The 13818-nt window shown below is 41.0% G+C and overlaps 1 protein-coding gene and 1 long non-coding RNA gene across 3 annotated transcripts in view; one reads left to right on the top strand and one right to left on the bottom strand.

Annotated features, from left to right (window-relative positions):
• The window catches only part of LOC138265783 (uncharacterized), a 112305-nt gene that overhangs the window by 72571 nt on the left and 25916 nt on the right, over positions 1-13818 (top strand). The gene's annotated exons all lie outside the window — the stretch shown is intronic.
• Positions 7513-13818, bottom strand: part of DUSP26 (dual specificity phosphatase 26) — an 86433-nt gene continuing 80127 nt past the window's right edge. For both annotated transcript variants that reach the window (XM_069213809.1, XM_069213810.1), the window contains exon 4: positions 7513-8281. In XM_069213809.1, coding sequence (XP_069069910.1) covers positions 8082-8281 — 200 coding nt within the window. In that variant the 3' untranslated portion in view covers positions 7513-8081. The remainder of the gene's footprint in view (positions 8282-13818) is intronic.

Here is a 13818-nt window from a genome sequence, read left to right as displayed (position 1 = left end):
GTCGGGTTTCTGACAAGGGAAGGGGGTGGGGGTGTTGTGTGTGTGGGGGGTGTGTGTGTGTGTGCATGAATGTTTGAGGGTGTGCGTGAATGCGAATGTGTGTGTAGTGTTGTTTGTGTGTGCATGTGTGAGAATGAGTGTATGAATGGAAATCTGAATGCGTGTCTGCATGTCAGTATGAATGTGTGTACGGATGTGTGCATGAATGAATGGATGCATGCATGTATGAATGAGTGCATGAATGAATGGATGCATGCGTGTATGAATGCATGGTGTGTGTGTGTGTGTGTGTCTGAGAGTGTGCGTGTATGGGGGGAGCGGAAGGGGGAAGCATGGATGGAGGGGGGTGGGGGTTGTCTGAGGAGTGTTGGGGGGGTGAAAGGAATTCCCTGTTACTGGGAGGGCCTACCACGATGGCGGTAGGCAGGGTCAAAATGCCGCCAGCGGTACAGTAGCAGCCGTCAGGCAGGAGATTGTTATCTCCGGCCCAGCGGCTGCTACCTCCATGGCGGTCAGTGTGGTATATTGGCGGGTTGGCTTCAGCCAACCCGCCAATGTCATAATGTGGCAGTATATACTGCCAGCCGGTTGGCAGTACTACCGCCACATTTACACCAATCGCCGGGGTCATAATGACCCCCTAAGTGTTTCAATAACATAACCAAGCATATCAATATCCTGTTCCCCAAAACCTTTTGGGTGAATGTCAGTTTTTGTTAAGAAAGTTTTGCCCCACTTTCCGCAAATAGGGTATCTGAGATAATGATGATGGCTGTCCCTGAATATGTCATCATATCTATGGCCACTTGATCAATGAGTGCCTTGCACCAATTACCTTTGGCCCTTCCAGATGTTTTGTGCTGTGAAGAGACAATGAGAATAACTTTTGAATGTTCCGTGGGGCATTGTTCTGTGTCCAAGTCAATACTACTAATTCTGACGTGAACTCTTGAACCTCTGCAAACAGCTTAAGTACCCAATTTTCCCACATTTATTGCATCGTTTATTGATGGCCGAGCAATTGGAAATGTTGCCCATATGTGAGCTTGAACCACATTTGTAGCATGTGTTTGTTCTCTTCTTGTGCATAAATCTTGCCCCTTTGTTTTCAACATCAATTGCTTGTTCCGCATTCACCTCCAGAGCCAAAACTCCCTAAGTGGGTGTCTCATTTGACATTACTTTTGTTGAAATGATAGCGCTCACTATTCCCTTTTCTGTATCAATTACTTCTGCAAGGGTGTGGTCTCTGCAGCCTAATAGTCTCTCCTGGATCTTTTTTGAGGCACAACTATACACAAATTGATCCCTGATATATGTGGTAAGGGTGAATCTAAAATTGCACATTGAAGCTAGTAACCTCAGGGCCGAAATATATGCCTCTACAGTGCTTCAATGCTCTGTTTCCATTTGAAGAAGTAAAAACATTCAAGTTAAATCCTTGGGCCCATAATTATACTTTTTTAGCGACGCAATTTCGCCACTTTTTAATGCAAAAAGTGGCGCAAACTTACAAAATACAATTGTATTTTGTAAGTTTGCGCCGCTTTTGCATAAAAAAATGACGCAAATACGGCGCTAAAAAAAGTGTAAATATAGGTCTTTGTTCCTCAGAAAACTTCTTCAGGAGCTTTGCCACAGCCTCTGAGTATTCGTTCCATGTCCCATACCGACCCGCTGGAGAATGCCCTTCAGGCGGAGTGTCACAAATTTGTTACCCTTCATGGCCAGTGTGACCAAACAAAAGTGCGACTTTTCTTTTGGAGTTAAATTGAGTTGCATCAACTACAACCAAGTAGTTTTCAAATGTGTGAAACTATTGTTTCCAGGATATAGGGGGCTTCCCAAGACTTTGTAGGAAAGGCGTTATTTGCAGCAATTGTGTTTTTGTGCCCAGACGGCACACTGATGCAAGCACAAAAATCAAACAAAAGCATTCATTAAAGAAATTAAAAAAATAAATAAATAACAGGCTGAAAAGCTGACAAAACATCAAGTAAAATAATGTCAAATGCTGCAAGTCTAGTAATTTAGTTGGCCACACAATGGACATAAGTGTACTGTATAATGACACCTTTTAACTGTCCCACAATATTGTTTACGGTGTCACTGCTGGTTCAGGCAGAAATGTCTAGGAGTGGTCACTTTTTGTCTTTGGGCTATTACATAAGCCCACAACATTATTTCTGGTATACCTGTCACCGATATTGCAGGCAGAAATACCTGAAAGAATCAACCTCGGAGATCGGGCTGTTACAAAGCTCAAACTAAAATGTCCGCTTAATGGCAGCTGCACGTTTAAATGATATAGAGCGTGCCTTCTTGCATTTCCCTGGTATCCTGACAACAGTCAATATAGTGTGCATCTAAGTGAGAGGCCGTCACGCGTACTTAAGGCACGCGATATAGCGCACATCTGTGTGCAAGTATACAAATGCCTAATTTTTTAACTCCCAAAATTCAGTGTACTTGTAGTGGTGTGCTTCTAACTCTAGCGTACAGCAGGATTCCAGCAGAAAAAACAGCTGACCCTTGGCGCATCAATTATTAGTAACACAGCGAAGTGTCACAGCTCTTCAACTCACCCTTGTTGATGCAAAAATGCTATCTAGAAATTATTAATGAATGTTTATGTGTTTTGACTAATGAAAAGTTCATAGAGAAATTTATTGTAGAGAAAATAAAGTGCACATTTGAAATTGCGACCACGGGGAGTGGGAGCCATTTATACGAAGTTATGCTAAATTAGTAAAAAATGTGTGAAATAATGAGAATGTGAAACAATAATGTAGTAATATGTCATGTTGAGATGTAAAACCTATGTTTGTATTAATTTGAAGAAGTTATATTACCCGTGATTAAGGCCTAGTCCTTTCTAGGCCTCACACGCTTGGAGCTGAAATACTAACATACTGCAGAGAAGCTGATGCGTGACCTGTCCTTGAGTCACCCGATGATAAAGTTGCTTAACTAGAATTTTCTGAAATGTACCAATAGACAGGAGATGATGAAGACAATTTGATACAATTATGTGTAGAGTAGGCTAAATGTACTTTCCCAGGACTTGAACAATGAGAGCACTGACTGAAGAGGAACATGCAACATTTTTAATACCTGAAGAGCTGGATGACGAGAACATCGTATAATGAACCAATCCGTGTGCTGTGAAAGGACTAATATTAAAATTTATAGATTGGGAAAATTAATATTATAAGTTAGAGTCATATCTGCTGACTAACTGACCAATTGGAAATTAGGGGGATGGACTGGAAGACCCTAATAAAAGGTCATGACTAGGGGCTAAAACTTCAGATGCAGGAGAATAGGAGTGAGAGGCTGATGACGTCAGGAGACACGGTTCGAGATTCTGTCATTGGGCTCATACTCTGAGAGCCTGATGCAATGCTGATCTATTAATGACCTAAAGACGAAGACTGACTTAGTTGCTGATTCATTCCGTGGATAGTTAGCTATGACAATCTGACTGATTAACTTGTGCCTTTTCTTCTGGGTACCAACTGTGCTGTTTTATAGTTTTTCTTGTAGCAAGATCTTTTTCCAAATTCATGTTTCCTAAATTGTTTTGCATGAAGCCCAACATGCTGATGCTAATCTGGGTTAGGTAGGCTTTCTAAGGGCTGAAGTTTGACAGTGACAAGTGACCGACAAACTACTTTCTGAACTCTGCTATTAATTTAATCGTATTCATCTTGATTGGCTTACGTCAAAGTATTCTATTATGTGTTTCCTCAGTTGCTGATTAGTTTTAGTATTGTTGGTGATTAATGAACTAATTCATTGGGGACCAATAAAGTTAAAGCTAACTTGATGACTTAGTATTGTAACTAATAGGGAAATAAAAATAGTTAAAACGTTTTATGAAGTTGTGGTTATTCATGACTTAATGGTTATAGTTGTGTCACTTTTAACGTTATTAATTGGTTATATTGATCATTGATGCCGTAGGTCACTACATAACTATGATATTCCATGCGATCCACAAGGTTCATCGGCCTATACGCGTCCCCTTGTAAGTTGACTTACTAAGGACCAGGCGTGCGAGCACCCTCGAGCCGGTGGGCCCTTTATACGCTAATCATTGTCATTGCCAAATGCTGTGTGAGAGCAACGGCGGCACCATACCCAAACAGGAGTTATAAATCAGGCTTCTTTATTCTCCAAGTAATAAACACAGGGACCCACAACAGCACCGCTCAGATCCTTGCTGCCTAACTGCCACTGAACAGTGTTCTATTGACAGGAAGGATGAAGTGAGCAGGACAAAAGGAGAACATGAAATAAATACATTCTGTTTCACCTGAGAAGCATAGCAAGTGAATAATGCCCTTAGCTACAAATAAAACACTTCACCCCTAGTCACTCCCTGCATTCATCCAAACCTACGCAACATTCCCAGAACATGATGCAACTCAAATGGAAATCTTGCCTAAAGAAAGTACATCATGTTGATATCATTCAGGAAGAAAGGAAGAATCAGGATTTAAATTAGAGGTGGGCTGTAATAGTGCGGCTAACAAAAAAGACAGATGCCTAGTCTGCTGACTCTTTCATTCCCAAGGAGCATTTATAGTGTTAGGAAAGGGAGTGCACCAGACGCGGCTTGCGGTGCGCGGAAGGGGCTGGGTGGCGCGGGCAGAAAGGGGAAATAAAAATTAAATTAATAATAAAATAATAAACACCTCGATCGCTGTCGCCGCACCGCTCCATCTGCTTCTCCACTGCAGGCACAGGCTGCCAGCCTGTGGCCAATCCTGACACTGCTCAGAGCAGCTTTCAGAATGGCTGTGTGCACCCAGCCTTGGCACTCCCAGGCAGACTGGGAGCCTGTGCATAGTCTCTCCAGCCCGGCAACTTTGTTGCCGGGCTGGAGAGAGCCTACTGTGCATGTGTATTTGGCTGGCCCGAGACTGTGAGCCAAACATACATGCGCACTGAGGGGGAGTGCACACATTGCTCGTCACCCCGTGGCCCCGCCCCTTTACAAGAAAACAATAATTCACACAGTTTATTATCGTTTTCTTATCAAGGTTTTGCAGCTTCTGGTGGGGAGGCGACGGTCCGCCGCCCTAATGTAGGAGCCACCCCTGGAGTACACTCAGTGGTGCACCCACCAGAAGCGATATTCCCGAGGGCATGGTGGGCTGGAAATGGTGCGCTGCTTTTGGGGCCTGACTACAGGAAATCGAGAGATAGTGGAAGAGAACTTTTGCTGCGGGTCAGCAGTCTCAGGGGAAAAAAACTGCCTTTGTGGCAGACAAAGTGAAAAATTTAATCGTGCCCTCACCCTTTCAGAATCATCTTTGTAAACATTTCTTCACCCAGACAGCACAGGAAGGTCATGTCGGTCAAACTGGTGTTCTTTACACGCATCCATCGTTAATTCACATATCTGTGTAAATACCCTTTTGAGGCACCAATGCAAAAACATACTGGTAATTTTAGTATTATCAGTCCAACATGGAATCCCCTGTTGGTGTGAACCTATTAAAGCCATTAGCCCACTACATTTGTTAACACCATGGACAAATAAGTTTGATTGTATTGGCAGCTGTCAGTTTAATGCTTTAATAACAACTTCAGCTATCAGTGGCCTATTTCTTAAATGTCAAAGTAAAATGATGGTCATCCTTCCAAAATAACTAGATGCCTGCCTTTTAATACATTTAGCAGCTCCGGGTATGGGTTCAGGCTTCATTACTATGCCCTGTATGTGAACTGGCCCCAGAGTCAGTGGATCACATTTTTATGGCAGGTCCTGGGTATCGGGAAACATGATGTTGTTGGCTTCGGCCTATCTGCTTATCCCTAGGGGTTACGAAATATCAGGTGGCGATGCGCTTATTTGAAACTGATGCAGCAGAACTTATTGTGAACTCAGCGAGTCATTTCCTTCCTAGTATATGGTACAAGCGAGCAACGTTTTTAGATAAACATTAATGTGAAATATTTAAGTGCCTGAATTTTATGGTTAAAATTTGTATGTGGGAGCAATATAAATTGAAAAATACTGATTGATGCAGATGTTTTGTGAATATTCTAAGTATCCAAAGGTTATTTAATGTAGGAAATTATTGATCTTAACAGTTTTATTGTGATTTAATTTGTTGTTGGTAGTGATTTTGTTTTATTGAGACTGATTTTGAGTGTACTTTTAAGGTATGTTGTATGGAATAAAGTTTGAGATTGAAACTAGCTTGGTGCTTACACCAATTACTTCCAGAAGTAAACAAGCATTTGCAATGCAATGGGTCTCGCGTTTGCTCGAGTTGGAACTATTAGCGTTGTATATTCCTAAGGGGACTTTTCTTGCCACATAAATTGAAAATGAAAATTCAATCAGTTGACACAAGCAAGTCAATTCAAAGCGCCACAGCCGCCATGAGCGTGATAATTATTGGCTCCCTGTAGGAATGTCTAGAAAGGATTGCGGCTGATATGAAAGGCAAACCGAAACTGGAGGAAGGGCCATGACACACTGTAATAGGAGGAAGTGTGATGTAGTGTGATGACCACCAAAAATGTTTACTTAGTGAAATCGCCTGGGATGGAACTCAGCACACAAAGAATGGACATTTCCCAAAATGCACCAATAAAAATGAAGCATTTAATTTAAAACAAGCTCAACAAAGAATGAATAGTAAGAGTGGGAGTGGTTAAAAGCCCACAGAGAGATTACAACGGGCCAGAGCGGTTGCGTGCTCTACCCTAAAAAGAGACATTGTGGTTTCCCAAGTTAACCGGCTACTTGCCTCACATTCCCTGATGGAGAGAATATTTTTTTAAAGATTTTTAATAGTTTAATGCCAAATTCGTAACAAGATGTGTGGGCTGTGTTACTTGCATCTCAGCACACTTGTAATTAAACCTGTTCTAATTCTACATTTCGTCAAGGTGATTTAAAAAGTAGTATCAATTGACTCTGTGCAGTTGAGATCCTGATTCAAGGGTGAACAAATTTACAGATAATTTAGCATGAATTTTTTTTTCTTACACATGTACATACTTCTGGTATTCAGACCACAATGTCAGAGATCAGGTCATTTTAAACTGAATTTTACCAAACAAACAGACATGTACCAGATATGGGGGTTATTCCAACTTTGGAGGAGGTGGTAATCCGTCCCAAATGTGACGGATTTTCCACCAGCCGTATTACGAGTTCCATAGGATATAATGGACTCGTAATACGGCTGGTGGTATATCCGTCACTTTACCGTCACTTTTGGGACGGATTACCACTTCCTCCAAAGTTGGAATAACCCCCATAATGTTTAAAACAAGCATTTTTTCTTAATGTTTGCATATTTAGGTTTTTGCAGTTTATTTCCATTGCTTTGCGGTTGTGCACAGTGATACCAGCTTGATTTCAGTAGCTGCTACAAGCAAATTTTATAAAGGAGACAGCATAGAAAGATCAATTCTGTGTCCATTGTCAAGCAAACGCCTTCCCTTAGCAAAAGGGGTGTAGAGGAGAAGAACTCAAAGGCACAATGTCTTTGCAAAACAAGGAGCATTTAATCCTAGTAAGGCATGGAGAATGAAACTTGTAGGGTATCGCCCAACTAACCACCTGTGGATGATTTATCAAGAATCAATACGGAAAGGGATAATGAAAAGACTGGGATCTAAACCATACATATAACCAGTGTCTCTTGGGTGCAGGAATTGAAAGTAAAAATCAGATTAATACAAAAAAGCTGCTTTTGTAAGCAAGGAAAAGCAATTATTGGCAATGAGGTAAAATCAAATTTTCCAGTGAGAAATTGGATCAAGCAGGATAAATTATTTTGATGCTGGACAGGGCAGTGATTTTCTAGGCAGAGCTGAGCCTGTCACCAGTCATCCACGGTGATCTGCTGAAAATGCGGGTTGGTTGTGTCACTTAGAGGATTTGAAGTCAGTGGCTGATTCTACACGGATCCAAGAGCCGAATGTTTTGTTGTGGGAGACTCCACTGAACTCATTGATGGATCCCTGATACCGGATGCCATGCCCAGGCTGTCTGTGAAATAGAATTTTTGGTGAAGCATTGCACAAGCACAAGCACTACTTTCTGAAAGCTAAATTTTCCGCTTGATTCTCAAAGAATTGTCCAGGGCAACCAGCTGCCGTAGGAATCCCCTGTTGGGAACAATGCCCCGATGCTCTTTTACAGTTTTGATGGCTTCAACAAGGGCCATATGTTGGTGGATCATGAGGTAGGCTAACACCAGTGTGGCCGACCGACTGACTCCAATAGCACAGTGAACCAGAATTTTGCCTGCGGGGAGAAAAAAAGGGAATATGGAACATTGTGTAAATCTTATATATCACATCTTTTCGAACATCAACATGTGAAATCAGAGGGGTAGAGACATATTCAGTTTACATAGCATGGTTTATAATTATGATTTGTGGCCACATGGACATGTAATTGTCATAACCACCATTACTGAATAAATTCTTTGATTGCTTGATGGTAACCTTCATTACACAGAGTACTACTCTTCCTTTTCACAATCCTAACAGTGTGATGGGGGGCCCTACACCACCAATGGATTTAGCACAATAATTTTAGAACATGTCTTTAGTCGGGAAATAAGTATCCGACCTGTCACCTGGAAATCATGACTGTAATACTTAGAAATCACAGCAACCATTGAAGACATAGATGGGAGGTATAGAGGAAATCAAGGAAAGTAAGTAGAAGAGTATTACTTGGTGCAACCAAAAGCACTAAAAGTAATCAAAGCATTTCCAGTTTGGCACATTCTTCATTATAGTACTAAGAGCAGGAGGATATACTAATCTTTGACAAGTCTGTTATCGAAAGCAGATGCCCAGGATTATTATTCACACATGTCTCTCTTCATGTATTTCCCACATACTATTAAGAAAAGAAAAATCTATGAACCTCACTGCAATAAAGGAAGAGTCTCAGAAAATCCCAAGAGTGGTCCCAAAACATTGCCCAGCAGCAGTTGAAACGTGCTGTCAAACAAATAACAAAAACATAAGGTATTAGATAGGCCAAATCAAAAGTATGAAATATGACCTCAACACATTTGATTTGAAGAGAAAGGGTCTTGTTTCACCAGCTTAGTAACCGGGTGGGGAGGGCAGAGGATGTGGAATGTCTCCCAAAGCCCATGTATTTCCCCATAGATACACACAATACATCCTTAAGCTTTATATACTAGACTTTTCCTAGGGGACAAATATTTTACAGGGAACCCCGAGACGATAATCATAGCAAAAAAATCCAGCAAGTACAAACCCTAACCTATGACACAGGGGAGCATGGAAATCTCCCACCACTGCATACCTACAGCCTACACTGCACCCTGAGATATTGCATCCAGTTTACCACCTACTGTAAATCTGGGTCCATGTTATTCCATACGCCATGGGAAAATCTCCTAGAAGTACAATTACTTCTCGAATTAGTGATTTGGACTGCATAATTTTGGCATTCCTGTACTGTGTAACTCATAATTGGGGCCATTACATACAAACTATGGGCGAAATTTAAGAAAAGTGGCGCTGCATCTAATGTGATGCCCCTTTTCTTGTGTATTTATGATACAACACTCCATGGCGGTATTAGGAACCATAGCGTCAACATTTTTGACACTAGTGGAGCAAAGTGCAAGGAGGCCCATTGATTCCAATGGGTGCATCCTTTTTTTAATGCATGCTTTCAGCAGGCGTTAAAAATGATGCCAAAATGGCACAATGAAATCTTGTAGATTTCAATGCACCATTTTTGCGGTCCTACTTGCGCTGAAATGCCCCCTTTGCATACATTATGCATGGCACATACAAAATGTGATGCAAAGGATTAAACATAGTGCTGGGAAAAGGCCACCTTAGTGTCAAAAAAATGAAGCTAAGACGGGGCTAAAGTGGCACCAGGGGCTCTTAACTACCCCAATCATGGTAGACAGCAAAGCAAACTGTCAGGTTGCACACATCTTTCAGACATTTGCTTCAAATTGCTAAGTTATTCATTTGACGGCAGAACTTAGATACAATGGCAATAAATAGTTGAGTTATTGCCCTGGCTACACAGTATTTACTTGTTTAGGTCTCATATATTGGAGCTATCCCTTAAAGCACTTTAAGAAACTATTTTATTTTTAATTGAAATTAAACACCTCCCTGTGTTTTCATCTAAGTATGTCACACATTTTGTTTCAGAAAAAGCCTTTGTTAGCTGCTGTCTAATACCACGGTTGATAGAGTCAGCCTAACCTTAATATGTTAGAGAGAATTCATTTTGGGGGCTTAGTCCCACCACCCTTTTTTATTTAATAAACAAACTTTCTGACTGCAGAGCATACGGATTTCTACTGACCCAGGATGAAGACCCATGAGTAAATGTAGGGTAGCCAAAATGGTGCCTCTACTAACACAAGCCACTCAACACAGAAAACATAAATCAAAACCTGCCATAACTAAGCCATCTCAGCATTATACACAGGGACACCAGAAAATTACTTTGCAAATGTAGGCACCTAATACAGGTCAGAAGGACCAGACTCTATACTGACTATTACATTTTAGCAGCCCTGTATTAATTGTTTTCCTCTTTTGAAGAAATCCTTTTCCTTGATAAGTCAGCCCAAATCATCCATCTCAAGAGCGACATTGTCCAAATAGCAGGAAAATGTGGATTTTCCACAGCCAGGTGGGCAGAAAATCTTGATTTTATTAAAGACATGGAAGCTAATATTATGCATCAGCTCCTTTTTTGCCAATACTCAAGCAAGCTGCCACTTTAAAGAACATAGAACACCAAAAACATTCCACAATATGATAAACGGCCAGAACCCCCAGCCATCTTTCTTCTTCCTTTGATATTGGAACTTGTCATAAAACAACTCATAAAACAGTCTCTGCTTGAAATAGCTTCAAACCCTCCTCTTCTCCTATACTCCAAAATATCCACCTCCAGAACAGCATAATCTTCCATTAGTTCAGTTGACCATGCACTAGACCCAAGCAAAAATATGTTAAACAAGCAAGAGAGTAAAGGGAGGGATAATATTAGCCTTTGCGTCTTTAACAAAATCCAGATTTTCTCCCCACCCTTCTGTGGAAAATCTACATTTTATGGTAAGACCAGAGGCTAACATTATGCCATTTTAAACCTTTTCAATTTAACTATGTGCTTCACTGTCTACTGGTTTAAAATAAAATCTTCTGAAAGTGTAATAATTCGACCAATCAGCACTCTGCAAAATGTCCTGAGTGCACCACCTATGAAAGAAGCTTTCTTAGCAGCCGCACTTCTTACCGAATGTGCCCCAAAAACACTGACATCCAAACCTGCTCTTAACATCACCTCCTTGACCCATCGGGAACGAGTGGGAGAAGAAAATGCTTTAAAATATTTCTTAAATGAAATTATTAACTGTGACATCCCTGTAGGTATTACATTCAAAGTTCTGCTTTCATACTCCTATCTACACATCATACCACACACAAACTTTCACTGTCATGGAAACATGGATAAAATATAGTTTTAGAATTAGTTTTGGTTAAATAAAAACATAGCCCTTCCAGAGTAAAAATCCTCCTTGTTACATCAAGAACATTAACGTCAGTTATCCTTCGAAATGAGACCAGACACAACAAAACTGCCACCTTCATAGACAAATTCCTTAGAGTTCGAACACCATTTTGTCCCAAGCTCTCAATATACTTTAAAACAATAGGTACCTCCCACACAGAATTATAGCTAAACAACGTGGCGCTGCTATTCCAATACTTCTCATAAGTCTGTTTATTAAAACATCTTGTCCCACAGTCCATTCACCTGAACATGTCCTGTTGCAGTATCAGATCAATCAACATTAATGGTCCTATAAGCTAATCCTTTTGCAAACATCTCCAACAAATAATTTACAACCTCTACTACATCCACTGAAACAGAATCAAAATCTCTGTCCAAACACCAGCAAACCCACTTCTTCCAAGCCAATCTATAAATTGTCCTTGTTCCTGGAGCCCAGGACTCCCTGATGAGATCTGAAGCTTCTGCTGAAAGGTCTGGCACCTCCCAAACTGTCCTGAAATTTTCCAACCACTAGCTTCAAATGACTTGTCCTCACCACATTGCCTCTTTTTCCTTCTGGTCCTTCCAGTATTCCTTCAAACATTGGCAACATCATTGTAAAATCTACTGACAACTCCAAAAGTATTGGAAACTAAACCTGAGACCTCCATATCTTCCTGCCCCACCTAAATTGCAGAAACCTCTAATGCGGTTCCCATATTGGGATTGTGAGATACGCATCCTTCAAGTCTAATCGAGTCAACCAGTCTCCTGTTTGAAGAATGTCCCTTAACATATGCATCCCTTCTATCTTGAAATGATGGTAAACGACCCAATTGTTAAGACTCCTCAAATTTATCACAAGACGCATCCTTTTGTCATTTTTCTCCACTAGAAAAAGACTGTTTACAAATCCCATCAATTCCTGATGCGCTTCCCCTATTGGTCTTTTTGCCAACAATTCCTATACCTCTTTCTCTACCAAATCTGTCAAATCTGTGCTGAAATGTTACATTTCTAGAACCTGAACCTGAATTGGCTCTGCAATTAAATCTATGTGATAACCTTGCACTGTTTGCAGCACCTAAGGATCTGCTGTTATCCATATCCAACTTCGATAAAACTGAGCAAATCTGCCTCCAAATTTTAATCGGATAACAAAAGTGTCTAACCTTACCTGTTCCCTGGGTGCAATGTGATCATCTTCCTCTATATCTCTGTCTTTGAGGGTAGAATCCACCTGATTGTACTGATCCTTGGTTCTGCAACTAGGGGCCGAATCCCCTAGAGCTCCTTGTGATTCCCTGACTTCGCCTGGAGTACATACCCCTTGAACGCCTGACCCAACCAAAACCAAGATCACTGAATACCTTTTTATCTCTCTGTGATTTTTGTATGGAACTATAAGCCTCCACAAATGTAGGCATTTCTTTAATTGATGCATTACCGAAAAGACCATTTGCCCTTTGACCGGCCTCAGTGCTTGCCAAGTCCACTAACTTCGGGTCAATTTTAAGTAAGATACCCTTTCTTCATTCTACTGACATTGCTGTGTGGTGTTAACCAAAAGGCAACCCCCATGTTGTACCCATTGTCTCTGCTCGTCAACATCCAAATTTTCCTTGTTTACATGTGCCTCTTCTGTAATATCAAAAAAAGTTGTAAGTGGACATACTGCATCCAGTGATCTATCTTGGTACATTCATTATCCCTTTACTAGACCCTTGCTTGGATTTTTACCTCCTTTTCCTTACAAAGCCAAAATCTTAGCATCCAACTCCGGAGCAGCCATCAGATTATTTCATAAAGAAGGTGTAGGACACTCTGATCGTAATCTTAGGTGGTCTATTTTTTATTTTATTGGGCCCTTTTTACACCCACTTGTGTCCTCTAAACTATCTCGGCCTGTGTGTTCACAGGTACATTGTTCTGCCTCCGCAGACCTCCATCTTTTACGTTGATGGACATGCACCTCTATATTTTTCCTTTTTCAGAACACCTTACCTTTTTTCTCTGTATGAGAACAACCCTCTCCTGCTGACCAAAATTTGTTCTTCTCAGAACCAATACCTCTGACCTGCAACATGGAATCCAATCTCCTCTCCATCCTACTGCTAGCCTCTGAGATCATTTTCTCAATTACCTTGAAGAGTCTATCATCTGCCACCTACCCTTGGTCTTTCTGTACCCTTATCTCAGACATGACTCTTTCTTCTAGATATTTAACTAAATGCAGCTCTAACTCTACACCTCCCCAC

The sequence above is a fragment of the Pleurodeles waltl genome, chromosome 11, assembly GCF_031143425.1.
Source record: "Pleurodeles waltl isolate 20211129_DDA chromosome 11, aPleWal1.hap1.20221129, whole genome shotgun sequence".
NCBI lineage: Eukaryota > Metazoa > Chordata > Amphibia > Caudata > Salamandridae > Pleurodeles > Pleurodeles waltl.
Note: the sequence above shows the minus strand (reverse complement) of the source record. Positions and strands in the feature narration are given on the sequence as shown.